The sequence below is a fragment of the Narcine bancroftii genome, chromosome 8 (genome assembly GCF_036971445.1).
Source record: "Narcine bancroftii isolate sNarBan1 chromosome 8, sNarBan1.hap1, whole genome shotgun sequence".
NCBI classification, from domain to species: Eukaryota; Metazoa; Chordata; class Chondrichthyes; order Torpediniformes; family Narcinidae; genus Narcine; species Narcine bancroftii.
Window position 1 is genome coordinate 46522632 of NC_091476.1, and position 26355 is coordinate 46548986.

A 26355-nucleotide genomic window follows, 5' to 3' on the forward strand; every position below is an offset into this window, starting at 1 on the left:
TAAATGTCAGGGGCGGCACAGTTAGCACAACATAGTTACAGCATCAGCGACTGGAACCGGGGATCAAATCCTGTGCTGCCTATAAGGAGTTGGTACGTTCTCCCTGGGTCTTTGTTGGTTTTTCCTGGGGGGGCTACTGGTTTCCTCCCATTGTTCAAAACGTACCAGGAGTTAATTGGCCAGAATGGGCTGTAACCGTTCGGTTTGTCTAAATTTTTAAAAATTAAATAAACATTGGAAAAGTGATTCCTAATATTAGTACAAAAGAAAATTAAAGTATTTTACTGCAAGCACCATTAATTTGGTTCAGGGTGCTGGTAAAAATGAACATGCAAAATGTTTATCTGAGCAACATTAGTAATCGAATACCTTGAAGTATCATGGATGCAGCAAAATATTTAGTTTAACACCAAACAACCAACTATGGACTGAAACTGCACAGAGCATCCACTGCTGATACCAGCTCCTTACCTCAAATTGTCCTGGCAACCACTTTTAACACCAGTCATGTGATGTACTGTTAAGAAACCAAGGCGCAAATAGCACTGCTTTCTAATCAGAAGTAAACTAATATTCTAACATTTTAAATGGAAGTCCTATCTTTTACAGTTTATACAACTTAAAGAAATATCACAATACAGAAAAAAAATGACATGGAAATAATACTTTACAAATGCCATTTAATAATCAAAATCTTCAAATTTCCATTAACACATTTAACACTGACTTGAACATCTAAAGTAACCCATGATTTCATTATCAATGCCTTATGTTGAGGTTATTGCATGAGAGTGTTTGGCAGCAGATGAGACCACTTCTAATGGAAACATTTAGACCATTGTGGCCAAACTGCGTTAGTTTCTGTAGATTCATTCTCCACTGTCCAATTATAATGGGATCAACTTTGTGCTTCTCAAAAGGGAGACATCAAACTTGGGAACTTACTTATGTTCTCTTTGAATCCTCGATTTTTTTCATTCACAAAAGACTTCAGTTTTACTGATCTTTTCCAAAATTAGAACCCTCTATTCACAACTGTTGAGGAAGCAGTTTGATTCCCAGCATGACACCTGCTTTGCCAAGCATAAACCTTTCTTAGCACGAACATTTGGACCATTTCACTACACAGACTACTAGTGAGAATAGCATCAAAATTGTAAATGCTAATAGTTTAGGATGACAAACTTGTAAACCACCAAGTGCCAAATCAAGGTATTGGTGGTGAAAATGTCTTATTCCAGTTGCTGGACTGTAGAATTTAATTTCAAATTCGAACTCCAGAAGTGTCAAAAACATATATACATGTTAAGATTTGTTCCCTCTTAGACCCTTCATGATGCAGAGTACAGGTAAGGCAACATGCCCCATCTACTTAATTTCACCAAAACAAATATTTCCATTTTAATTCACAAAGATGCTATAGAAGATTATTTAATAATCCACTTTTGGAACATCCCAGAAACTAAGCAGGTATATCAGCTATGCTATGTCACTATATTATTTCCCCTCAGAGGGAGGAGTATTGCCAGGATATTTTTTTTCTTGAAAGATCTTTGGGTTTTTTTTTAATAAAAGGTCCTTACAACCCCATCAGCAGTTTAAGCATAATATACCAGCCTCTTCCACTTAGTCCATAAGTATTTCTTGGCACTTTTCTGTATCCGAGGCTCCTTTAGTTTTTCTGTTCAACATAAAGGGGAAAAAAAAACAGTTGGCTGAAGTTACTGGCATTGCAATGTCTGACAACCCATACAACATACAAGATTACCTCAAGAGATTCAGGCATCCATTTAATCAGAAGGAATTTGAATGCATTTTTCTATACCTCTTCTAAGACCTAATGAACAAACAAAAAATGACTATTACTTATAACGTTTTTAAACGTAACTAATCTATTAGTACTGACAAATGAATGCCAACTTTTATTCTTTGCCCACATCTCCACTTCTGACTCAAAAGCCAAGTCCTCTTGCAAGCTCAGTCTCTGTATCTCACGTGGATGTGAGTAATTAGGTGTATTTGAACTTTACCCTTTCCCCCATCATGAAAGTTCCATCACTCGCCTTACAAATGGACCTTTCAGCACGGGCCAACAACTAATATTTTTCATATATTACCATAATGCCAAAATCAACTCCAGTACCCAAGCACAATGGAGCTTTACATACTTGCAGCCTCAAACATTAGACAAGGCAAATAATGAACTGGGGGGGGGGTTCAAAATTATATTTCATTCCTTGTTCTAGGATTTGTTATTTGTTTTGGTCTGCACCACTAAAAATCATGGAAAAAATTCTAATAATAGGTGCAATCAAGCTTCGGTCTTTTATAAACACTGAAGAGTAACAAGAAAGGAAAACCAGTGTTGTGTATAAAAAAAACTCAACTGACACTGGACTAATGCCTCAATATAATAATTTCCCATTCCTGACCACAGAGGCAAGTCTCAAAACAAAAATAAAACAAAAAGATTAATAATCACAAGGGCAAACATTACCAGGAAGGAAGTCTCTCCTGGAGCTCCACCGTAATAAGGTGCTTGAAACACACTAATTTCCTTTGCAGACCAGCTGTTTTACTTCATGACACTGACAATTTCCCCCAGAGGAGAGTAGTTTAATGCAACAAAGACTGCAGATCCTGGAATCTTGTGCAAACAGTATCTATCAGTGGAGAAACTCAGCACATCAGACAGCGTCCAAGGATAGAAATGATCAGTCAAGCTAAATTATTTGAAAGAAATTAAGTGTAGCATATTAAGTTTTCTGATGACACTATATTTAGCAGAAAAACAAATTGTATAGAGGACATGGAGTCTGCAGAGCGACATAGATATGTTAAGTGAATGGTCAAGTATCTTGCAGATGGAATACAATGTTGGTAAATGCAAGGTCATCCACTCCAGAAGGAAAGGTAGTTGACCAGATTGCACAATGCACAATTGCAGAGATTTGGGAATGCCTTGCATGAATTGCAAAAGGTTGATTTGAGGGTGTAACAAACAACCAATGTGGTAAACTGTAAATTGCCCTTCATTGCCAGAAGAATCCAAATTATAAGCTGGAAGGTTTTGCTGCAACTGTATAGGATACAGGAGAAGCCACAGAATGAAGTATTGGTCTCCTTATTTGAGGAAGGATGCATTTCCCTTTGAGATGGTGCAGAGGAGGTTCAAGAGTTGATTCCAGAGGGATCAAGTTGCCTGGGACTGTACTTGCTGGAGTTTAGAAAAATGAGAGGGGATCTTAAAAATAAAAATGATGAAAGGAATAGATTAAATAGAAGCAGAAAAGTTATGTTCACTAGAAGGAGATCAGAACAAGTGGACATAGCATCAAAATTCAGCAGAGCAGATTTAAGACAGAGATGAGGAAGAACTACTTTTTTCAGAAAAGATTGAATCTGTGAAAGTGTTTGCCAAGCAAGCAGTGGAGGCTGGTTCATTTATATTTAAGATACAGATTTTTTTTCACAGTAGGGGAATTTAGCGTAATGTGGAACAGGCGGCAAGATGAAGTAGAGTCCATGGCCAGATCAACCACATTCCTGTTGAATGCAAAACAGGCTTAACAGGACTAATGGCTTACTCTCACTCCCATTTTCAATATTCTTGGGGTCTAAATGCAAAAAATACTGATTGATTATTTATATCATGGATGTTCTCTAACCTACTAATTTCCTCCACCAATCCTTTGTTTGCCATCATATATTATTATTTATTATAAGCAAATGATCCAAGAGTTTCACATTCTTCCCCCAATTTACCTCTCGATGATCAGTTTCTTGTTCTCTTGCACAACGCAAGACACTTTCTCGTTCTTCATCCTCCTCATCCCGGTCATCATTTCCACTGTGATTTTTACAGTAAAGCCTGCAAAGGAAGTTATTTTTTTACTGTCCAGAACAGTAACTTGGCTTTCAATTTTCTAAATCCAAAATCTTATTACAAAATAGTTCAAATGATGTTTGAGCCTTGAATTCTTTGCTGAGACCACAGTAGTTAAATTAGAGCCAATGTATATTGGCTGGATTTCCTGAACATGATTTCTTGCAAGAAAAAAATCCAAGATGCTAGAAGTCTGAACTGAAAGAGAAAATGTGGTAATACTTTGTTCAGTCAGTAGAGATATAAATGTAATAATGAACTTTTCCCTTGGAGCACAGGAGGTTGAGAAGGGAAAGCTGAAGTTCAGAAAATCATGAGGGACACTGATAATATGAATAGTGACAATTTCCAAAAGTAGAAGAATCTTAAAATAAGGGCATAACTTTTAGATGAGGTGGTATTGAGAAGGGAAATAAATAAATAGTTTTTCTCCACTCAGAATGTTACTAGATAATGTGGAGTTAAATACATAACCCTTCTTTCAAAAATACTTAGGTAATAACATGAATGGAAGGGGACTGGAGGAGTGGGCACCTAATAAGGCAAGTGGGCCCAAAGCAAAAGGGCTGGTTCTGTATGACCAAGCTGAGCCTGCTTTTTCTGGTGGTGGTCTCTATGACTCAATAACTTTTGTCAGATTTAAGATGCCAGAAAATAGAGAAAGGAGAACAAAGGGAAAATTCCAAAGGGATGCAAGACAAAAAAAAGGGGCAAATTTAAGGTGATCAACTTGAAACATCAACACCTGTCAAAAAGCCCGACAACCCAGAAACAGGCCCAACAGTTCTTCATATCCATGCAGGCCACAGAGCCCCACTTTTCCAACCATCTCTGCTTGGTCAAATACTGAAATGGCAGTGAGTGTCTGCCTCTCCCCCAACATATCAAGTTCTGCATCTTGGTTTCAAATTATCCTCTGAATGAAAAATTCTCCCTTGGATCCCATCTGAACTTCTTTCCACTGAAATTAAACTAAAGCCCTCTAGTTTGTTTCTTTTTTTTACACCATTGATGGAGGAAAAAAAAATCAACCATTCCCATCAATTTTTTAATATCATCTGTGGCATAACTAATGTTTTATAAAACTGTCACCATTCATATTCAATGCCACAGCTATTAAAACATTTGCCTATTGACCCAACCTCATCTTCCTGTGCTGTAGTCTTCAAGAATCCTTGAATGTGTTCATCAAAGTCTCTTAGTTGGTCAATACTTCCTATGCCCTACTATTCCTTGTCTACAATCAAAATGCATAATCTTCCACTCAATAGAAGTAAATGCTTCTGCCATTGGTGTATATTAACTCATTGGTCAATGTCCTCTATAGCCTGATAGCATCTTCCTTGTTATCAACACAACCAATTTACAGGTCATTTGCAACTTTCAAATTCTATTGCTCATTTTCAAATCTAAATTATTAATGCATAAAGGCAATCTACAGGTTATGCAAGGCTTCCATTCCCAAGGATTGTCTATAAACAAACTTTTCCAGGTCTGAAATGTCCATTTTTAAGAGTCAATCATATCACTCTGTGTACACTTCTGCAAACTTCATCAAATAGTCACCTTAACATTACAACATAGTATATATTCAATTAGTTTAATTATAGGTAATGTGAAGCATTTAAAATTTGATGGGAGAATATGCAGAATGTCTTCTTCCATGCAAATCATGCCTTCCACAATTCAGGAGCCACTGGAGAACAGAAAGGTCCCAGCACTGATCCTGGTGTCACATCACTTGCCACATGCTTCAAACAATAACAAATGTCTCCCATTACCAGGCCAATTTTGGATTTAATTTGCCATCTTGCTCTGGGAATCTCATGGGCTCCAATCTTTCAGACCAGTCTTTCATGTCAGATATTGTCAAAGGCTTTACTGAAACCCACAAAGTCCATGCTGATGTACTGCCCTTACTAAAAAGCTATTGCTCCGATTGGGTCAGACAACCATTTGTGGAAAAGAAGCAAGTTTTCAGATGAAAGATCCTTCATTAGGACTGTCTCTTCCCACAGATGCTGATCCATCTGCTGAATGCTTCCAGCCTTTTCTGTACATGTCTCATATTTCCTGTATTTTTAAGATTTTCAACTTGAAACATTAACCTCATTGCTCTCAACATGTGTTGCAATTTGCATCACTCACCAGAAAATTTTTCACATTTACTGTTAAATTTATATCATTTCCTGCTCTGCCTTTACACTTCTCCTCAAATCCATTTAATATTTAAACCTGCTCTGAGCCTTGAAGGTTTATGTCTTTGAGATGCAGTTTTATAATGCGAAAGCCACAGAGCAACCTTACACAAGTAACCATCAGTTAAAAGATACAAAGTAGAAATGAAATTTTTAATCACATTCTACATTCAAACGCACGAGTTTGTGATCCATTCAAATGCAAGACTTCTACAAAATACTACCAGTAATTACAAGTGATAACCAATTGGAACACACTATGGTGCACTGCAGTAATTTGTACACAATGATATTTTCTAACGATCAATGAGAATGTATTACAACAAAGAGACAGGCACTTTGCAATGACAACAGAGCACAGAATAATGAAAACCAGAGGATGGACTGGCATAGGTTCTTATAAACAAACTAATAAATTTTCTGCCCATTGGCAAGAAAAAAAAAGAATAACTGACAACAATTGGAGTTCAGTACCTGTAGATCCCCCTGTCAAGGTTCTCAATGAATTTGGCGCGATCTTCAACTGCACAGTGGTAATGGTAAGTCTTGATGCAAGCTTTAATTTCACAGCCAATAGTTGCACCTATTTGACTGCATAATGTACACTTCTGAAATTTAGCAGAAAAGCCATTTAGAGGAAAATAAACAGAGTGATCATTAAATGAAACTTGCTTCTGGGTTTCACCAATAAATCACATTTACAAACAACCCTTGGATTTAGCACAGAAATCAGTTAAGCTGCAAAGGAGTTCACAGTCCAGAATGATATCCCCGCCTGACAAACCACAATTATTAACTGAGTTTCTGACATGATTTGTGAAAAGTTTCTCTAATTTCTAATTTAGTAAATTTAGTAAATAAGGAGCAAAGCATTTGATTAGATACATCATTCAAATTTGTGCAGTTGTGAAAAAAGGGGTGTGGGACAAATTATTCAAGTTAAATTTTATTGTCAGTATACATACATGACACAGACAACCCTAAGATTCTTTTTCCTGTGGCCAGGCAGAATTTGTACTTAATGGTAGTTTTAATTATGCAGTCTTTTCAAAGACAAACGTACTATTCCAAGATTAAACCCAGCATTACTGGTACTACTTTGACAATCACAAAGAAATTTTTCTTTGCAGAATATCAGGAATGAAGAAAACATAATTGAAAGTTATTTAATTTCTTGGTTAAAGCATCATGAAGTGTTTTTTTTCCTTTAAACAGACTGTGCTGGGTGCTGGAAATATATTACTAGAGGTGTTGGTGGAGGCTGATACAAAAGGGACATACAAAAGACTCAGACAGGCACAAAGATTCAAGAAAAAATAGAGGGCTATGGGTGTGAGGTAGGGAAAAATTAGATTGGTGTGGAGTAGGTTTACATAGGTCAGCCCAACAGTGGGCAGAAGGGCTGTAATGTTCTATGAACATGAAAATATTAGTTTTGGTAATAATTATATACAAATATTGATCAAACAAAAACAAGTGCTACTATGTAGTTTACGTACATTTTGTACAAAGCAAATAAAAATACAAACCATTCTTTTGCCCCTTTTGATTTCCTGGATGACTGTTTTAATATCAAAATCACCAAAGTCTTTTCTAGATGAAGTTGTGAGTTGGACAGTACCAGAAGAAAATAGCTGAAATTAAAAGTACAGTTTATTAAAATATTGCCAAGGATACAGTTATCTTTAAAGATCAATGGGAATGAGAGAGGCAGGGGGGGGGGGGGGGGGGGGTGGGGGCATCTGTAGGATATCTTACATCCTGCAACAAAATCGGAATGAAATGCGAACTGTGAAAGCTCTTCCACCAAAACCAACAGAATTGACTTTGTTACAAGTACTGTAGTTTGAAGCCAATTTCCAGACAATAGAAGTGGTTAACAAATTAGATAAACAATGTACAATAAATCACAACTATGGTTCTTTTTGGCAACAATATGATTACTTCATACACATTTTGCACCTCAAATTCATTTGTCCCAGAAAAATCCTAAGCAATGAAAATTTCTGGACTAATTTCCAAAGCCGACAACCATTATGTGCTTTGTGGAATGAAATCCACCTTACTGGACTCAGAGCAGGCATAAAAATACAAGAATCTTGCCAGTGCATCTTTTGACAAGTCCCCTGTCCTGATAAAATGTATCACAGAGTTCAAAACAAATATTTTAATAGAGGCATTAATGATAATGTACCAAAATTCTCTGGACTCTAGACAGGTCCTGGCAGATTAGAAGACAGAAAATGTCATGGCACGGTTTACAAAATGTACAGAGGTAACTAACTATAGGCTAGTTAGCCTTATGTCAGCAGCCAGGAAAATGCTTGAAGCGGTCATTGAGGAAGAAATAGAAAGATATCTGGGAACTTTTACATCAGGCAGATAAAGCACGGACTCAGGAAGGGCAGTTCATGTTCAACATAATGACTGGAGTTCAATGAGGATATAATGAGTGACATGGATTGAGGGGAACAGGTGGGTTCTCCGTGATTGAAGTAAAAACACAATGCTGGAGAAAACTCAGCAGATCAAACAGTGCCCCTTATGTGGTAAAGATACATAACCAATGTTTCGAGCTTGAGCCCTTCATCAAGGTTTATGTATCTTGATCTTCTTTTGTATGTGAGCTTTTTACTCTGGAGAAAAAGACCATGACTATTTACCATTAACAATACCTCCAATAATTTTATAAATCAAGTCTCCTCTCAGCCTCTGATAGTCCAAGGAAAACAACCTAAATCTGTCCAACTTCTCCCCATGGCTCATAAATGCTGATCCAGGCAGTATCCTGGTAAATTTGTCCCCTTTTCAAAGCCTCAATAGCCTGCTTGTAATGGGGCAACCAGGCCTGCACAAAGTAATGCAAACGTAGTCTAATGAAAGTTTTACCCAGCTGCAGCACAATTTTCTTGCTTTTATATTCTGACCAATGAAGGCAAGCATGCACACATCTTTTTGAAAACTTATCAAGTATATATTTAAATTATCACCTCATCTCCACAATAATTTTTGTGCCTTCCCCTGCTCTCCAGTCCAAATAGTGACATGATCATCAGAAGCTGTATAATAAACAATTTTTCCCCCCACACTAAATACAATAGTTAATTTGGGAATGAGATGTGAGACTAACATTACTTGGTGTGTTAGGATGTTTCAGATGCAATCTATTGACCCATAAACCCAGGATAAACCCATAAACCCACAATTAATTGATTCTAACTGAACCACATCCTTTGGCTTTCCTGAAATTTGCCTGATTAATTTGGTATGATGATACTTTGATTTGAGTGAATAAGAAACACAAGCTTTGCAATATACATTATATACTGGCCACTATCCTGGTTTAACCTTTGGAATACTTGTACAAGTGTAAAGATAAAGGCCGAAAAAAGCAAGCAGGCCCCAAAAACAATCATAAAAGAACAAAAGAAAGCAAAGTTTTTGCTGCGTTAGGACATCCCAAATTACATTGTACCATGCAACATCCTCAGTCTCCATTCCTGATTACAATTCTTTCTCCTTACCATACATTTGTAATGTGCTGCAACCTTTTTTGCATTTGAGGTGTGGAGCTTTCCTCTGGTCTCGTTTTCTTCATCTCCAGCATGACAGAAACCACACTTTGGCCCTGTAATTGTGGGACTGCTGCAGTGAGGAGATCGCTCCCTCTGCCAAGGAAAATATTGATAGAAAATATAAATAAGGTTAAGTATATTGATCATAACAATGAGGGCATTGTCATGAACATGCTGCAGCCGAATATGTACTGAGAACCTTGCAGAACAATACAGGCCCTTCAGTCCACGATATTGTAAAGATGGCAGTACTGCCAGACACTCTGTAGCGGAGAGCGAGGGAGCGGAGATGTAGCACTCCCGCAGAGACCACCTGCCCAGTTAAGTGCCATCAGTTCCACACGGGCTTGGAATGGCCCAGTGAGGGAGCCAATGGTAGTTTTATTTGAGATCCCACAACCTCAGGGTCTGCACCCATGATGGCGGTGCCTATTAATCGGTAGCAGCCAGGAGCGGCTGCAGACTCTAGGGAAACTGAGGACTGGATCAAGGCACCGTCCATCTGAGAAGGAGAAGCGGAAGAGACAGCCCACAGGTCTGTGAGCAGGGATGCGGACCAGTGAGGGGGCTCTGTGACTGAGGGACCAGTGCAAGAGGTGGGCTGCTGGTGACTTGAGGCGAGGAACCCACAGAAGCTGCGAGCTGTTGGAGACTGCTGTTGGGAGACTTGCGCCGGGCTGCAGACTGCTAGAGCCTGGCTCGAACTGGCCAGAGGAGTAGCAGGTATTAGAACTGAGATATAAAGGAGTGCTGAGGGCACCGAAGGGTCCCCATGTTGGAGGTCCAGATCTGGAGCTCAGGTTGCCAATGGTTTGGACTGGACTCTGGGTAGCTGCCGAGGTGAATCTACAGACACTCAGTGACTCTGGGGGCGGTTTCTTTCTCTAAGTCTGACTGTGAAAAAATTTAAGAGGCGCTTAGGCAATTTCTGCCAGTGACAAATCTGTCTGCCTTGTAGCAGGTTAAAAGGAATTTCATGTAATAGGACACTCTTTTATTACTATGACAATAAATTGAATCTTGATCAAAAGAAACCTACTCAACAACCAAATCTTCCCTACCTTGAACCAAAAACACTTTTTCCCATCCATGTGCCTTTTTTTTTTAATGTACATATTAGCCTCCATCTCCATCCCTGGCAATGCATTCCAAGTGCCCATTACTCTATGTATTTTTTTTAAATCACCCCTGAAGTCTCCCCTTAAACTTTCCTCCCCTCACCAAAAGGTGTAGTTTTAAGGCTTTTGAAGAATATAAAGGTGGATAAGTCTCCGGGACCAGACGGGATCTTCCCCAGGACATTGAGAGAAGTGAAGGAGGAAATAGCAGAGGCTCTGGCGGTAATTTTCCAAATGTCATTAGATATGGGGATAGTGCCGGAGGATTGGCGCATTGCGCATGTGGTTCCGTTATTTAAAAAGGGTTCAAGGAGGAAGCCTGGCAACTATCGGCCTGTAAGTTTTGACGTTTGTGGTAGGTAAATTAATGGAGAAAATTCTTAGAGATAGTACTTATAAACATCTGGATAGACAGGGTCTGATCAGGAGCACTCAACATGGATTTGTGGGAGGAAGGTCATGTTTGACCAATCTGATTGAATTTTTTGAAGCGGTGACTAGGAATGTGGATGAGGGTAGCGCAGTGGATGTTGTCTATATGGACTTCAGTAAGGCCTTCACATGTATACCACATGGAAGGTTAGTTAGGAAGGTGCAGTCTTTAGGTATAAATTTTAAGATAGTCAAATGGATTGAACATTGGCTGAAAGGGAGAGGCCAGAGAATGGTAGTGGATAATTGTCTGTCAGGTTGGAGGCCGGTAACCAGTGGTGTGCCTCAAGGATCTGTATTGGGCCCATTGTTGTTCGTTATATACATTAATGATCTAGATGATGGGGTGGTGAATTGGATTAGTAAATATGCAGACGATACTAAGATAGGTGGAATAGTGGATAATGAAGAAGGTTTTCAAGGATTGCAGAGGGATTTGGGCTGCTTAGAAAAGTGGGCTGAAAAATGGCAGATGGAATTTAATGCTGATAAGTGTGAGGTGCTTCATTTTGGTAAGAAGAATCAGAATAGGACATACGTGGTAAATGAGAGAGCATTGAGGAATACAGAAGAGCAGAAAGATTTAGGAGTGACGGTACATCGTTCCCTGAAGGTAGAAACTCACGTGAATAGGGTGGTGAAGAAGGCTTTTAGTATGCTGGCCTTTATCAATCATTGCATGGAATATAGGAGTTGGGAGGTGATGTTGAGATTGTATAAGACGTTGGTGCGGCCTAATTTGGAGTTCTGTGTGCAGTTCTGGTCGCCTAATTATAGGAAGGATATAAACAGAGTGGAGAGAGTGCAGAGAAGGTTTACCAGAATGTTACCTGGGTTTAAGCATCTAGAGTATAGGGAGAGATTGGACAGATTAGGTCTTTATTCTTTGGAGCGTAGAAGGTTGAGAGGGGATTTGATAGAAGTATTTAAGATTATGAAAGGGATAGACAGAGTGGATGTGGATAGACTATTTCCGTTAAGAGGAGGAAAGATTAAAACAAGAGGACATGAGTTAAGAATTAAGGGGCAGAGGTTTAGAGGTAACATGAGGGGGAACTTCTTTACTCAGAGAGTGGTAGCCGTGTGGAATGATCTTCCGGGAGAAATAATGGCGGCGGAGTCAATTGTATTATTTAAGAAAAGGTTGGACAGGTATATGGATGAGAAGAAGATGGAGGGTTATGGGCATTGTGCAGGGAGGTGGGACTAGAAAGGGGTGTTTGGTTCGGTGCGGACTAGAAGGGCCTAATGGCCTGTTTCCGTGCTGTAATTGTTGTTATGTCTTCTGGTCTTTGCTACTCTTGCCCTGAAGAAAAATGTGCTCGTTTCACCTAATCCATGCCTCTCACTTCTAAAATCTCTAACAGTGTTTAATAAATCAAAAAAAGACAATAATACACAAGATAGATAAGAAATATTCCCAGTAATCCCAGTGCAAAAAAAAAGGTGTTACAAAGGAAGAATATGTCAACAATGATTCAAATGGTGGAGCAGACATTACTGAATAGTCTAATTCTGCTACCATCTCTTATGGTCTCTTATGCTTGTTGTCAGAGGAAATCTGCATGGTACTGAATGATTACATTGTATCAATGTTTAACAAGGAGAAGGGCATGGAGCAGAATGTGGACAATGTCTTTGGGCACTTTGAGATCAAGAGGTGGCATTGAGTCTTTTGAAGAGCATGAAGTTGGCTAAATCCCACAGGACTGACAGGATGCGAATGAAAAGATTGCTGGGTCTTCGACAAAGATATTTGCATCCACACTAGTGACAGGAGAGTTCCCATAGGACTGAAGAGTGGCTGATGTTTGAACACCATTTGTTCAAGGTGGAAAAAAAATCCAGGAAATTCAAAGGCAGTGAGCCTCACATCAGCACAAGGTAAACCATTTGAAAGGATACTTACGAACACAACTTATACACATTAGCAAAGTCAGGGTCAGATTAAGAACAGTGAAATGGATTGGTGAGGGCCAGGTCATGCACATCTTACGAATAGTTTATTTTGAGGAGGTGACACTGGCGGTTGATGAGGATAGGATAATGGTTATTGTAAACATGGACTTTAGTCAGATGTCTGGACTGGTTCAGAAGGTGAAGGGGATCCATGGTGAGTCGATAGTTTGGATGATATGAAATTGGCTGGCCAATAGAAGTCAGAGGTAGTGGTGGAAGAGTTATTCAGGCTGAAAGCTTGTGATCAGCAGTTGTTACGACCCCAGAGGACCCCAAAACCCAGCAGCAATAGATATTCACCAAGACAAATGGTTACTTAAACAAAAGTTCCTTTTAATTATCTTTAAACATGAAAACAGAATCACACTTTAACATCACTATTGACTTAACTAACCCCCTTCTAATTCTAAGTACACATGTATGCAATGTGTGTGTAACTTCAGAAACATTCTTTGATTCGCAGTCCAATCTCACTTCTCATTCCTTCAAGTTCACTGGTTGCAGGCAATTCTTATACTGTACAGAGAATTTAACATTAATGAAGTTCACCAGGCTTTGGTGCTTGAAAGGTAAATGGTTACCGCTCAGGAAGGGTTTTGTCGGTTTTCAGAGATTTGTTGTACGATAGACACCCAGCCACCTCAGTGACTTGCCAAAGAAACTTGCCCCCTCAGGGTTCTCCAGATGATAACCTCTTTCTTTCAGGTCACCACACTGAGCCCTTTTGTTTCTCTTATTTCAAGTGAAACATTAGACAGTCAGTCCTCTCCTCTTGCATGAATCACAAGGGCTTTGACCAGGCTGAACTAAGCCTTTTTGTTTTTCTTATTCCAAGTGAAATATTAGGCAGCCAGTCCTCTCCTCTTGCATGAGTCACAAGGGCTTTGACCAGGCTGAACTAAGCACTTACAACCAGTCTTCCAAATGGGGTTTTCCACAAGCTTCCCAGCTTGTCCTGTTTCAGTCCTAGCTGCGGTTACTGGCTGTAACACTGGAGAAGTGATCTCTGCGTGCGTGCGTGCATCTGTCTGTCTCTCTCTGAGAGAAAAAGCCTCCTTGACTTGCTCTGCTTGCAAAACCACATGAGCTTCTTAGAACAATAAGTTCCCTTCCAGACAATATGCGGCTCCAACAAGCTCTTGCATCTGTTGTCTTTTTGTAAACAAAAATCCATTAGTGGTCTCTTGGGCAATCTCCAAAGCTTTTGCAAAGGCTCTGAGGCCCCGACATGTCTAACATTAGCAGAGCTCCAGTATTTTAAATAAGATCTGTTTTAAAATGTTTGTATGTGACCTACACTAACAAACCTTTCCTAATTTATCTCCCAAAAACATATCTATATACTCTGTCAAACAGTGTCTTGCAGGGAGCTATGTTGGGTCCCGTTATTTGTGATAGAACCACAAAATGCTACAGCACAGTCCATGTGAGACATTTTCTGCCTTGTCCAATCAAACTCCAACTGGATCACTACTCTCCATACCCCTCCAAACCTTTCTATTGGACTCAAAATTCTCAACCACAGCCCTCACTCACATCTCCTCCATTTCCTGCTCATCTGTCCTGGCCCCCTCTGCCCCAGAAGCAGCAAAGATAGAATCCCTCTCATTCTCATCTACCACCACACCAGCCTCCGCATCCAACACATTATCTGCCAGAATTTTGGACACTTACTACAGGATCCCACCACCAGACACATTTTTTCCTTCTCCTCCCCTCAGTCCTCCATAGGGATCGCTCCCTCTGTGATTCCCTCATGCACTCATCCCTCCCCACTTTTGGCCCCCTCCCCGACACCTTCCACTATGGCTGCAGGAGGTGCAACACTTGTGCCCACACCTCCTCTCACCAAGGTTCTGGGCCCCAAACAAGCCTTTCAAGTAAAGGAACACTTCACTTGCATATGCAGAGGACTGATTTACTGCATCAAGTGCTCTCTTTGTGGCCTTCTCTACATCGGAGAGACTGGTTGCAAATTGGGAGTTCACTTTGTTGAACACCTCCACTACAACAGAGATCTCCCAGTTCAATTCTGAGTAACACTCCCATACTCACGTGTCTGTCCTCAGCCTCATAATACTATCCCATCCTGACCACCTACAGATTGGAGGATCAAGACCTGATTTTCCACCTGAGCCCTCTCCATCCAGATGGCATGAACATCAAACTCTGCTTTCTGCTAACTTGCTCGTCTTTTCTTTTCCCTCCCCTTTCCAGTTTTCCAGTTCTTCCCCCTTCCTCCACCTACCCAGCCACCCTCACTGTTGTCCCCTCCCCTCCTTTCACCATCTATCATCTCCTCCCTTTGCCCCCCCCCCCATCCTTTTGTTTGGGCACTTGCTGACATTCTTCCAAACCTTTATGAAGGGTTCAAGACTGAAATATTGGTATTTGCTGATCAACTTACAAGGTATTTACAGATATCTTCAATATCTCACTCCAGCAGGGTGTGGTACCCACCTGTTTCAAACAGGTGGCAATCATGGATAGTGGTAACCTGCCTTAACAACTATCGACCAGTAGCACTTACATCAGTGATGAAATGTTTTGAAAGACTGGTGATGAAACATATCAGCTCCTGTCTGAGCAGTGACAAGGATACATTCCAGTTTGTCCATCACGAAACTGATCTACAGCGGATGCCATGTCACTGGCCCTACACAAGGCCCTGGAACATCTGGACAGCAAAGATACATAGATCATCTTCTCAAAACTGATCAGCAAACTCCAAGACTTGGGAGTTAACACTACACTGAGTAATTGGATCATGGATTTCCTCACCTCCAGACCACAGTCAGTGAAGATTGGTAAGAACTTGTCCACAATCTCCATCAGTACCTGAGCATGACAGGGCTGTGTTCTTAGCCCTCTGCTCTACTCACTTTACACCAACCACTGTGTAGCTCAGTAACACCATCTACAAATTTGCCAACAATACCATGGTAGTGGGTTGTATATAGGAAGAGGATGAGTCAGTAAACAGGATAGAGATTGAAAACTTGGCTGAATGGTGCAACAGCAACCTTGCATTTAATGTCACCAAAACTAAGGAGCTGATTGTTGTCTTCATGAAAGGAAAGCCAGAGGTATACAATCCAATGATCATGGAGGGATCAGAGGTGGAAAGGGTGAGCAAATTTAAGTTCTTGGAGAATCTTTCCTGGACCCAACACACCAATGGCATCATAAAGAAAGCACATCAGCTCCTATACTTCCTCAGGAATTTGTGGAGGTTTGGTATAACATCAGAAATGCTGGCAAATTTCTACAGATGTGTGATGGAAAGTGTGCTGACTGGCTGCATCACGGTCTGGAATGGGAACACCAATACCCTGAGCATAAAGCCCTCCAAAAGGTAGTGGACATAGCCCAGGACGTGACAGGCAAAACACTCCTCACTATTGAGTACATCTACAGGGAAAGCTGCTTTCGGAGAGCAGCAGCAATCATCAAGAACCCACACCACCCAGTACGTGCTCTGTTCTCACTGTTGCCATCAGGAAAGAGGAATAGGTACACAAGACTCATACCACCTGGTTCAGGAACAGCTGCTACCCCTCCACGATCAGACTTCTCAACAACAAACTCAATCAGGGACTAATTTAAGGACTCTTGTGCACTTTTCTTTGCTCTCACTGTATTACACAGTTTATTTACATTCACTATCTGTTAACAGTTCTTCTGATTGTTTACATGTTCACGCTGTGTGCGGTTTATTTTTTGCACTACCAATTAGTTGTAATTCTGTCACGCCCACGGGAAAAAGAAATCTCAGGGTTGTTTGCTTTGCCATATATAGACAACAGACTCGCCAAGGCAAATAGCGCCTTTGGAAGACTACACAAAAGAGTCTGGAAAAACAACCAACTGAAAAACCTCACAAAGATAAGCGTATACAGAGCCGTTGTCATACCCACACTCCTGTTCGGCTCCGAATCATGGGTCCTCTACCGGCACCACCTACGGCTCCTAGAACGCTTCCACCAGCGTTGTCTCCGCTCCATCCTCAACATCCATTGGAGCGCTTACACCCCTAACGTCGAAGTACTCGAGATGGCAGAGGTCGACAGCATCGAGTCCACGATGCTGAAGATCCAGCTGCGCTGGATGGGTTACGTCTCCAGAATGGAGGACCATCGCCTTCCCAAGATCGTGTTATATGGCGAGCTCTCCACTGGCCACCGTGACAGAGGTGCACCAAAGAAAAGGTACAAGGACTGCCTAAAGAAATCTCTTGGTGCCTGCCACATTGACCACCGCCAGTGGGCTGATAACGCCTCAAACCGTGCATCTTGGCGCCTCACAGTTTGGCGGGCAGCAACCTCCTTTGAAGAAGACCGCAGAGCCCACCTCACTGACAAAAGGCAAAGGAGGAAAAACCCAACACCCAACCCCAACCAACCAATTTTCCCTTGCAACCGCTGCAATCGTGTCTGCCTGTCCCGCATCGGACTTGTCAGCCACAAACGAGCCTGCAGCTGACGTGGACTTTTTACCCCCTCCATAAATCTTCGTCCGTGAAGCCAAGCCAAAGAAAAAAGAATATACATACTCTCACAATTAAATCGGAAATCAAAATAACCCTGTTTAACCAGCTGAGTTGTGTTTTTACTTAAACCCATATTATGTTAGCAGCTCTTTTCCTACTCTCACCAACCTCTGAGTGAAGTTGCCCCTAATGTTCCCCTTAAACATTTCACCTATTTCCAAAAATCCATGTTCTCTCCTTCTTGTCTCACCAGAGTGAGAAAGTCTGCTTTCATTGATCCTCATCACTGGCTTTCAGTCAGAGGCAAACATTTACTACTGTTCTCTGGCTTCACCCGTAAATTCACTTTACTACCTCACCGTGAAAACTGAGTGACTGAGCCTTCTTGATCAACCTTCCTTGCAGGACCTTGTCAAAGCCCTTAATAAAGTCCAAGTAGACACCATTCACAGCCTAGTAACTTCCTCAAAAACCTCTACAAGACTGGTAAACTCAACCCAACACACACAAAGCTACATCTGTCAGCCCACATTTCCACATATATATTTGCATCTCTTTGGATACCTACTAATAACAAGCACTATTGATGTTAGGCTCACTAACCTCCCAGCTTATTCTTAGAGCCTTTCTTAACAACAGACATTAACCATTCTAAATAGCCCAGCACTTAGCCCGTGGCTGAGGACATTTTGCATACCTCTGCTTAGGTCCCTGTTATTTCTGCACGAGCTTCCTTCAATGTCAGAGGGAATATCTTGTCAGGCCCTGGGTATTTATCCATCCTCATTTGCCTTAAGGCAGCAAGCACCTCCTCTTCTGTAACCTGTTTTGGGTCCATGACCTCGCTGCTCTTTTGCCTGTCTTCTCTAGATTGTGCATCTCCCAAGTAAATAGAGCTGCAAAAAAAATCCACTTATGGTCATCCAATCTCTTCTGGCTTTATACATAGCTGACCACTCTGATCTTCAAGAGGACCAATTTTGTCCCTCTCAATCCTTTTGCTCTTAATATATCTGTAGAAGTCCTCGAGATTTTCCTTCACATTGTCTGCCAGAACCACCATGTCTTTCAGCCCTAATAATTTCCTTATCAAGTGTTTTCTTGCATTTCTTGTATTTCTCAACTAGCTCATTTGTCCCTTGCTGCCCACACCTGCAATGTACCAGGAACTCGCATCTTTCGTAAACCTGGGTGACTTTCCCTGTTAGTCTTGCCTTTAATCCTGGAGGAACATCAAGACTCTGTGCTTTCAAAATTTCACCTTTGAAGCCCTCCTACTTACCAAGCACAAATTTGTCAGTCAACACCCTGTATTAATCCACACTTGGCAAATTTTTTCTGATTCTGTCAAAATGGTTTTTTTATTTGCTACTTTAGAATCACAGCTGGAGAACAGACCTATCCTTTTCCATAATTATCTTGAAACTAATGTCATTAGTTTGAGTCCACTGGACCCAAATTGTTCCTTTATATGCAATCCAACACCTGCCCTCGGTCATTCCCTAATAGGAAATCTAGCATTGCTCTCTCTCCAGTTGGTACCTTGAAGTATGGATTTAGGAAACTTTCCTGAAGAGATCTAACTCTATTCGATCCAGCCTTTTTACAGTATGGGAGTCCCAGTTAATATGCAGAAAATTAAAACCACTTATGTTTCTTGCAACTGTATCCTTCAACAAATTCTTTCTCCAATTTCCTCAGACTATTGGGTAGTCATCCCTCAGTCCTCAGTTATACCCTCATTCCTCAGTCCTCAGTTATACCCAAATACCCTCAATAGACAAGCTCCGCAGTCTGTCCTGTTAGAGCACTGTAGTGACATTTTCCCTGACTAGCAACATCACCTCCCGATTTCATCCCTCTCTCTATCACTCCCAAAACCCCAGAACATTGAGCTACAAATCCTGCAACCAAGCCTCACCAACACAATGTCATAATTCCAAGTGCTTATCCATGCTCTAAACTCACCCCTTTTCTAGCAATACCCCTTGCATTGAAATAGACACAACTCAGAACACTACTCCTACATTGCTCAACCTTTTGATTTCTGACTTTGCCTGTAGGCCTAACATCTTTGCCATAACCACTCCACTAACTGCACTGAAAAGGTAGAAGAATGGGTTTGGAAGTTTGCAGATGACACCAAGATTTGTTAAGCACAGTATGAATGGAAATCAAATAATTCAACAGGCTGTAGATCAGTGACAGATATATCACAAAAAACATGAAGTTTCAACCAAATCTGTGAGGCCTTGCCCTTTTGAAGGTCAAATGTACAGGAATGTATGCATTTAATGGCACTGATGTGCAGAGGGATGAGGTCCACAGCTCATAGGGATATAAAGGTATATAACATACTTGGTTTCATTGGGGAGGGGCATTCACTCCAGAGGAGGTCATGTTGCTATATTACAATGCTTAGGTTGGGCTATACTTGGAATACTGTGTGCTATTCTGGTTGCCCCATTTCAAGAAGAATGTGGAGAAGACTGGAAAGAGTACAGTAAAAGTTTACAAGGAGCACAGAAACAAGCCCTTCAGCCCATCTATTATGCAAACTCAGTAGGTCAAGCAATGAAAATGGTCAACCTTTTGAGCTGAAGTTCTTCATCAGGACTGGAGAAATATAATAGGGAAGTGAATGTAAAGAGGACAAGGTAGAAGAGGTGGAACTGCAGATCCATGTGGGATTGGAAAACTAGGTTATGGTGAAATATGACAGGCAGAAGATTGATAGATCCCAGACAAAAAGAGATCCAAAACAAAAATTTCAGGTGGAAGAAGGAGTCATACAGTGTGGAGGGGGTTATTAGAAGACAAAAGCTGCCAGTGCTCAAATCTGTTAAGAGTGGTGAGAATTCTTAATGACTATCGACCAGTAGCACTTACATCAACAGTGATGAAGCACTTTGAAAGGATGGTGTTGAAGTATATCAGATCCTGTCTGTGTGATGACATGGGTAAGATCCATTTTGCCTATTGTAGCAACACATCTGATATGTGGATAATATCTCACTGGATCTACATTAAGCCCTGGAACACCAGGATAGCAAAGATGTATTCATCAGGATGCTCTTTATCGACTCTGGTTTGGCATTTAATACCATCATTCCCTCAAAACTGATCAGCAAAATCAAAGATTTGGGACTCAACCCCCAACTGTGTCACTGGACCATGGATTTCCTCACCTTCAAACCATAAAGAGTGAGGATTGTGAAAAACAGGCTTGTAGAGTTGTTGGAGAGGGTTTAAACTAGTTTGACAGAGGGATGGGAATAAGAAAGTGAGTGCAGAGATTAGGGTAGAAGGGCAAAAGCATGATGCTTTGTGCTCCGAGTTCATGAGGAAGCACAGGCTGGGGACAGAACAAAGTAGCCAGTTGGAGGGTATCTATTTCAACATTGGGAGTATTAGGAACAAAGGGGACAAACTTAGAGCATAGATCAGTACGTGGAATTAAGATGCTGTGGGCCGTTACTGAAACTTGGCTGGAGGAAGGGCAAGATTGGCTGATGCAGGTTTAGATGTTTTAAAAAGAATAGGATGGGAAGTAAAAAATGGGAGGAGGGAGGAGCAGCATTACTGGTCAGGGATAGTATCACAGCTATAGAAAGGAGGATGCTGCAGAGGGAGTCAGTGTGGGTGGAAGTCAGAAACAGGAAGGGAGCCATCATTGTGCTGGGAGTCGTCTATAGGCCTCCAAATAGGCCTCGGGACACACAGGAGGAGATAAGCAGGCAGATTTTGGAATTGTGCGGGAAATGCAGCGCTATAGTTGTGAGAGATTTGAACATCCCTAATATTGATTGGCACCTACTGACTGCAAGAGGAATAAATGGGGCTGAATTTGACAGGTGTACTCAAGAGGATTCCTGACACCATATGAGGTCAGGCTGATGAAGGCAAAGCCATACTGGATCTGGTTGTGGGGAATGAACCTGGTCAGGTGGCAGACCTCTTGGAGGGGGAGAATTTTGGTGAGAGTGTCAGCGCCTCAACTTCCTCAGGAGTTTGCGGAGGTTTGGTATGACACCAAAAAGAGTCAAACTTCTATAGATGTGTGGTGGAAAGTCTGCTGACCGGCTGCATCACAGTCTGGTATGATGTCACCAATACTGTTGAGGGTAAAGCCCTCTAAAAGGTAATGGGCATAGCCCAGGATATCAAAACTTTCCCCGCTATTGGGATCATCTACAGGGAATGCTGCTGGCAGAGAGCAGCAGAAATCAAGGATCCATACCACCCAGCACATGCTCTGTTCTCACTGCTGCCATCAGGAAAGACGTGTAGGTGCCACAAGACTCACACAGCGAGGTTCAAAAACTGCTGCTACCCCTCCACCATCAGACTCCTCAACAACAAACTCAATCAGGGACTCATTTAAGGACTCTTACTTGTGCACTTTATTGTTTTTTTAAAAATTAATTCTTTATTTGTTTACATGGGTACGTTGTGTAGTTTTCTTTTACACTAATAAGTTCCTCAACATGATTATCCAACTGCACGAAAACCAACAAGGTCGGGTCAGATACAGCAATGAGCTCTCTGAACCCTTCTCCATTAACAATGGCGTGAAGCAAGGCTGTGTTCTTGCACCAACCCTCTTTTCAATCTTCTTCAGCATGATGCTGAACCAAGCCATGAAAGACCCCAACAATGAAGACGCTGTTTACATCCGGTACCGCACGGATGGCAGTCTCTTCAATCTGAGGCGCCTGCAAGCTCACACCAAGACACAAGAGAAACTTGTCCGTGAACTACTCTTTGCAGACGATGCCGCTTTAGTTGCCCATTCAGAGCCAGCTCTTCAGCGCTTGACATCCTGCTTTGCGGAAACTGCCAAAATTTTTGGCCTGGAAGTCAGCCTGAAGAAAACTGAGGTCCTCCATCAGCCAGCTCCCCACCATGACTACCAGACCCCCACATCTCCATCGGGCACACAAAACTCAAAACGGTCAACCAGTTTACCTATCTCGGCTGCACCATTTCATCAGATGCAAGGATCGACAATGAGATAGACAACAGACTCGCCAAGGCAAATAGCGCCTTTGGAAGACTACACAAAAGAGTCTGGAAAAACAACCAACTGAAAAACCTCACAAAGATAAGCGTATACAGAGCCGTTGTCATACACACACTCCTGTTCGGCTCCGAATCATGGGTCCTCTACCGGCATCACCTACGGCTCCTAGAACGCTTCCACCAGCGTTGTCTCCGCTCCATCCTCAACATCCATTGGAGCGCTTTCATCCCTAACATCGAAGTACTCGAGATGGCAGAGGTCGACAGCATCGAGTCCACGCTGCTGAAGATCCAGCTGCGCTGGGTGGGTCACGTCTCCAGAATGGAGGACCATCGCCTTCCCAAGATCGTGTTATATGGCGAGCTCTCCAATGGCCACCGTGACAGAGGTGCACCAAAGAAAAGGTACAAGGACTGCCTAAAGAAATCTCTTGGTGCCTGCCACATTGACCACCGCCAGTGGGCTGATATCGCCTCAAACCGTGCATCTTGGCGCCTCACAGTTTGGCGGACAGCAACCTCCTTTGAAGAAGACCTCAGAGCCCACCTCACTGACAAAAGGCAAAGGAGGAAAAACCCAACACCCAACCCCAACCAACCAATTTTCCCCTGCAGCCGCTGCAACCGTGTCTGCCTGTCCCGCATCGGACTTGCCAGCCACAAACGAGCCTGCAGCTGACGTGGACTTTTACCCCCTCCATAAATCTTCGTCCGCTAAGCCAAGCCAAAAGAATAAGTAGTAATTCTGCCTCGCCCACAGGAAAACTAATCTCAGGGTTCTATGTGATGTCATGTATGTACTCTGACAATAAATTTAATTGTCATATAAAGATAGACCAGATAAAACAAAGAGTGGTTGTGGTCAGGATGAGGAAATTATCATGAGAAACATGAAAAACTGGGCCATTTTCCTTGGACCATCAGAGGTTGAGATGAGATTTTTTTTTAGGTCAAAAAATCATGAGGGACATAAATGGAGTGAAAAGACGTCGATCCCTAGTGATGGAGAATCTAAGAGGGAATAATGACAAGCAAGGTGGTGAAACTTAGATGGGAAAGAATGGGACAATTCTTCACTCATGGGCTATGGGGCACATGGAAATAAGCTGCCAAATAAATAGGTAGAGGCAGGTACAATAGCTTCCTTTAAGAAGCACTTGGATAATGACATGAACAGAAAGAGCTCGGAGGTGTTTGGGTCTAATGCAGGCAAGTTTAATTAAAGCAAAAAGGCATGTTGTTTGACATGGACAAGATGGACTTGTGCATTTGTTTCCGAGCTGTACGACGATGCCATTTGCTTTCTTCATCTGCTGTACGTGCATTCCATCCTCCAATAACTGATGCTTCACAACATCCATGTCTTATTATCAGATAATAAGACAGATTTGTATTATTATCAAAGTGGATAATCTGATATTCATCTACATGGTTCTGTATCTACCATGCATTTGCCCACTCTCATGTTCTATCCAAGTCACTTTGCAACCTCTTGGAATCTTCCTGACAGCTCACCATGTCACCCTGCTTAGTGTCATCTGCAAATTTAGAGATATTACAAACAATTAATTTGTCTGGATCATCAACAATGATACGATATGGAGGGAATATAGGGCCTATGTATCATCAGCAAGAAGCAGAGTTTGAGTTTAATTTAGCCTTGTTTTCGGTGGAAACAAGTGGGACCAAGGGATTTTTCCTGTGCTGTTCTGTTCTATGTTCCTCAAATAATGCCCTATAGTTTACTCACATAGGAACTGCAACTACTTTCATCTTTTCCTTGGGAGGACGTCGACATGGCATCATCCGACTCATCTTTTGAGTTAGGAACTCTTCGTTTTCCTCTGTGACCTCCCCGAACACCTCTACGATGTCTTGTAGGACATGTCAGGTTTTCTGGGAGACCATCTGCATGGAACACATTGAAATCAATTACTTCACAATGAAACAACGCAAAAGCTTCCACTTTAAAACTTTGTAAAGCATATTCAATGTTGAATTATGTCACATGTAACAAATCTATTCATCAAATTAAAATCAAAAATTAAGAAATGACAGTTGGCAAATTTCCAATATTGGGAAAGAGTTTATACAAAATGAAAAAAGGCCCTTCAGACTAACCCACCCATTCTGACCAAATTGCTAGGCAACTATCTAAATGGCTATAAAACACAAATATACCCAGTCTAGCCCTTGAATTCAATTATTTCACACATATACCAGGATAGAACATTTTTTAAAACTTGCGTACTATCCAGGAAAGACTACAGGCACTCAAGTACAACAGGTGGCACATAAATCAAACTGCAATGTACAAGTTTCAGAGAGCAAGTATCATCAATGAGGTACGGTTTTGAAAATAAAGCAATCGGGTTTTATTGAAGAGAAGTCCATTCAATTGTGGAGCACCTAGTCTGATGACAACAGGAAAGAAACTGTCCTTAAATCGGGTGTTACTTTTTTAAAATGCATCTTCTGCCAAGAAGTGACAAGGAGGGATGAATCCTGCAATATGCTGGCTGCTTTCCAATAATAGGGAAAGATGATGATGGAGGGAAGGTTGGTTTATGTGATACATATATCATAGAACCCTGCAGCACAGTACAGGCCCTTTGCCCATGAGGTTGTGCTGACCTATACAAACCCACTCAAGAGTGGCTGGAGCTGCATTCATATCTGCAATTTCTTGACACCTTTGGTGACGCAGTGACACTACTGGACAGGATAGTTTCTATGTGCATCTAAAATCATTGGTAAGAGGCATTGGGACATGTTATATTTAATGATGATGAATTTATCACGTATACTGTACACAGTAAATATGCACCAAAATTCTTATTTGCTGCAGCCAGAGGTATTTCATTTGAAAAGAGACAATATTCACAGTTGCCATGGTGCAAAAAAAAAAGTGTTCTCACAATTGTTCAGAAGGTTGTTTTGTGATGGCAGAGATCCATGATTTGTTGAACAAGGAGGCATTCAAGATCCTGACAGCCATTGCAAAGGAACTATTTGTGAACCTTGTGGTGCTGGTCTTCCAGCTTCTTTATCTTCCGCCCAAAGGTAACAGTGAGAAAAGGTGGCAACCAGGGTGATGTGAGTCCTTTGTGATGATGGCTATCTTCTTTGAGACAGCAACTTGCATGAACCAGAGAACATGATAGCACAGAAACAAGCCCTTCACATCTGTGCCATGCTATTATAAAACTGCCCAGGCACGGGAAGTGAAAAAAAAGGAAAGAGCCAAGTGCTTGTGTGAGATGTACAGCGGGGGTCAAGGGGGCACAGGCCCCCCCCCAAAATGGAAATTTTTTGAAAATGTACACACAAATTGCCAGTTTCAAGCCATTAAAAAAACTAATTTTAAACAAAATCAATTTTTTCTTTTGCAGTGAGCACAGTATACCAGACAGACTCTACCATCTGTACCAAGACTCCAAGCCCCTTCCAGATCACCAGGCAATATCTACTTGATCAATGCTCAAACCAAAGAGTCTTGTACCCCAAGTAGTACTTGCCCATAACTAGTACCCAGCATACCAAGGAGTGCCCTCGTCTAACCCTATTCAATCTCCACCCAATCCCTATGCAGTGGCCCTGCCCAGCCCTGTCCTCAATCCCCAGGCAGAGCCCCTGCCCAACCTGCATCAAATCTCTAAATAGTGCCATCCTGTCC

The 26355-nt window shown here is 41.5% G+C and overlaps 1 protein-coding gene across 4 annotated transcripts in view; it reads right to left on the reverse strand.

Moving 5' to 3' along the window:
• Nucleotides 1-663: 663 nt before the first annotated feature.
• phf6 (PHD finger protein 6) overlaps nucleotides 664-26355 on the reverse strand; it is a 76589-nt gene continuing 50897 nt past the window's right edge. For 3 of the 4 annotated variants that reach the window (XM_069893602.1, XM_069893599.1, XM_069893600.1), the window contains 6 exons: nucleotides 24430-24587; nucleotides 9609-9752; nucleotides 7614-7718; nucleotides 6559-6692; nucleotides 3766-3871; nucleotides 1769-1837 (listed from right to left, as the gene is read on the reverse strand). In XM_069893602.1, the coding sequence (XP_069749703.1) occupies nucleotides 1820-1837; nucleotides 3766-3871; nucleotides 6559-6692; nucleotides 7614-7718; nucleotides 9609-9752; nucleotides 24430-24587 (665 nt within the window). In that variant the 3' untranslated portion in view covers nucleotides 1769-1819. Of the gene's footprint in view, nucleotides 1682-1768; nucleotides 1838-3765; nucleotides 3872-6558; nucleotides 6693-7613; nucleotides 7719-9608; nucleotides 9753-24429; nucleotides 24588-26355 lie in introns of those variants that run through there. The other variant, XM_069893601.1, reaches the window with a different exon arrangement.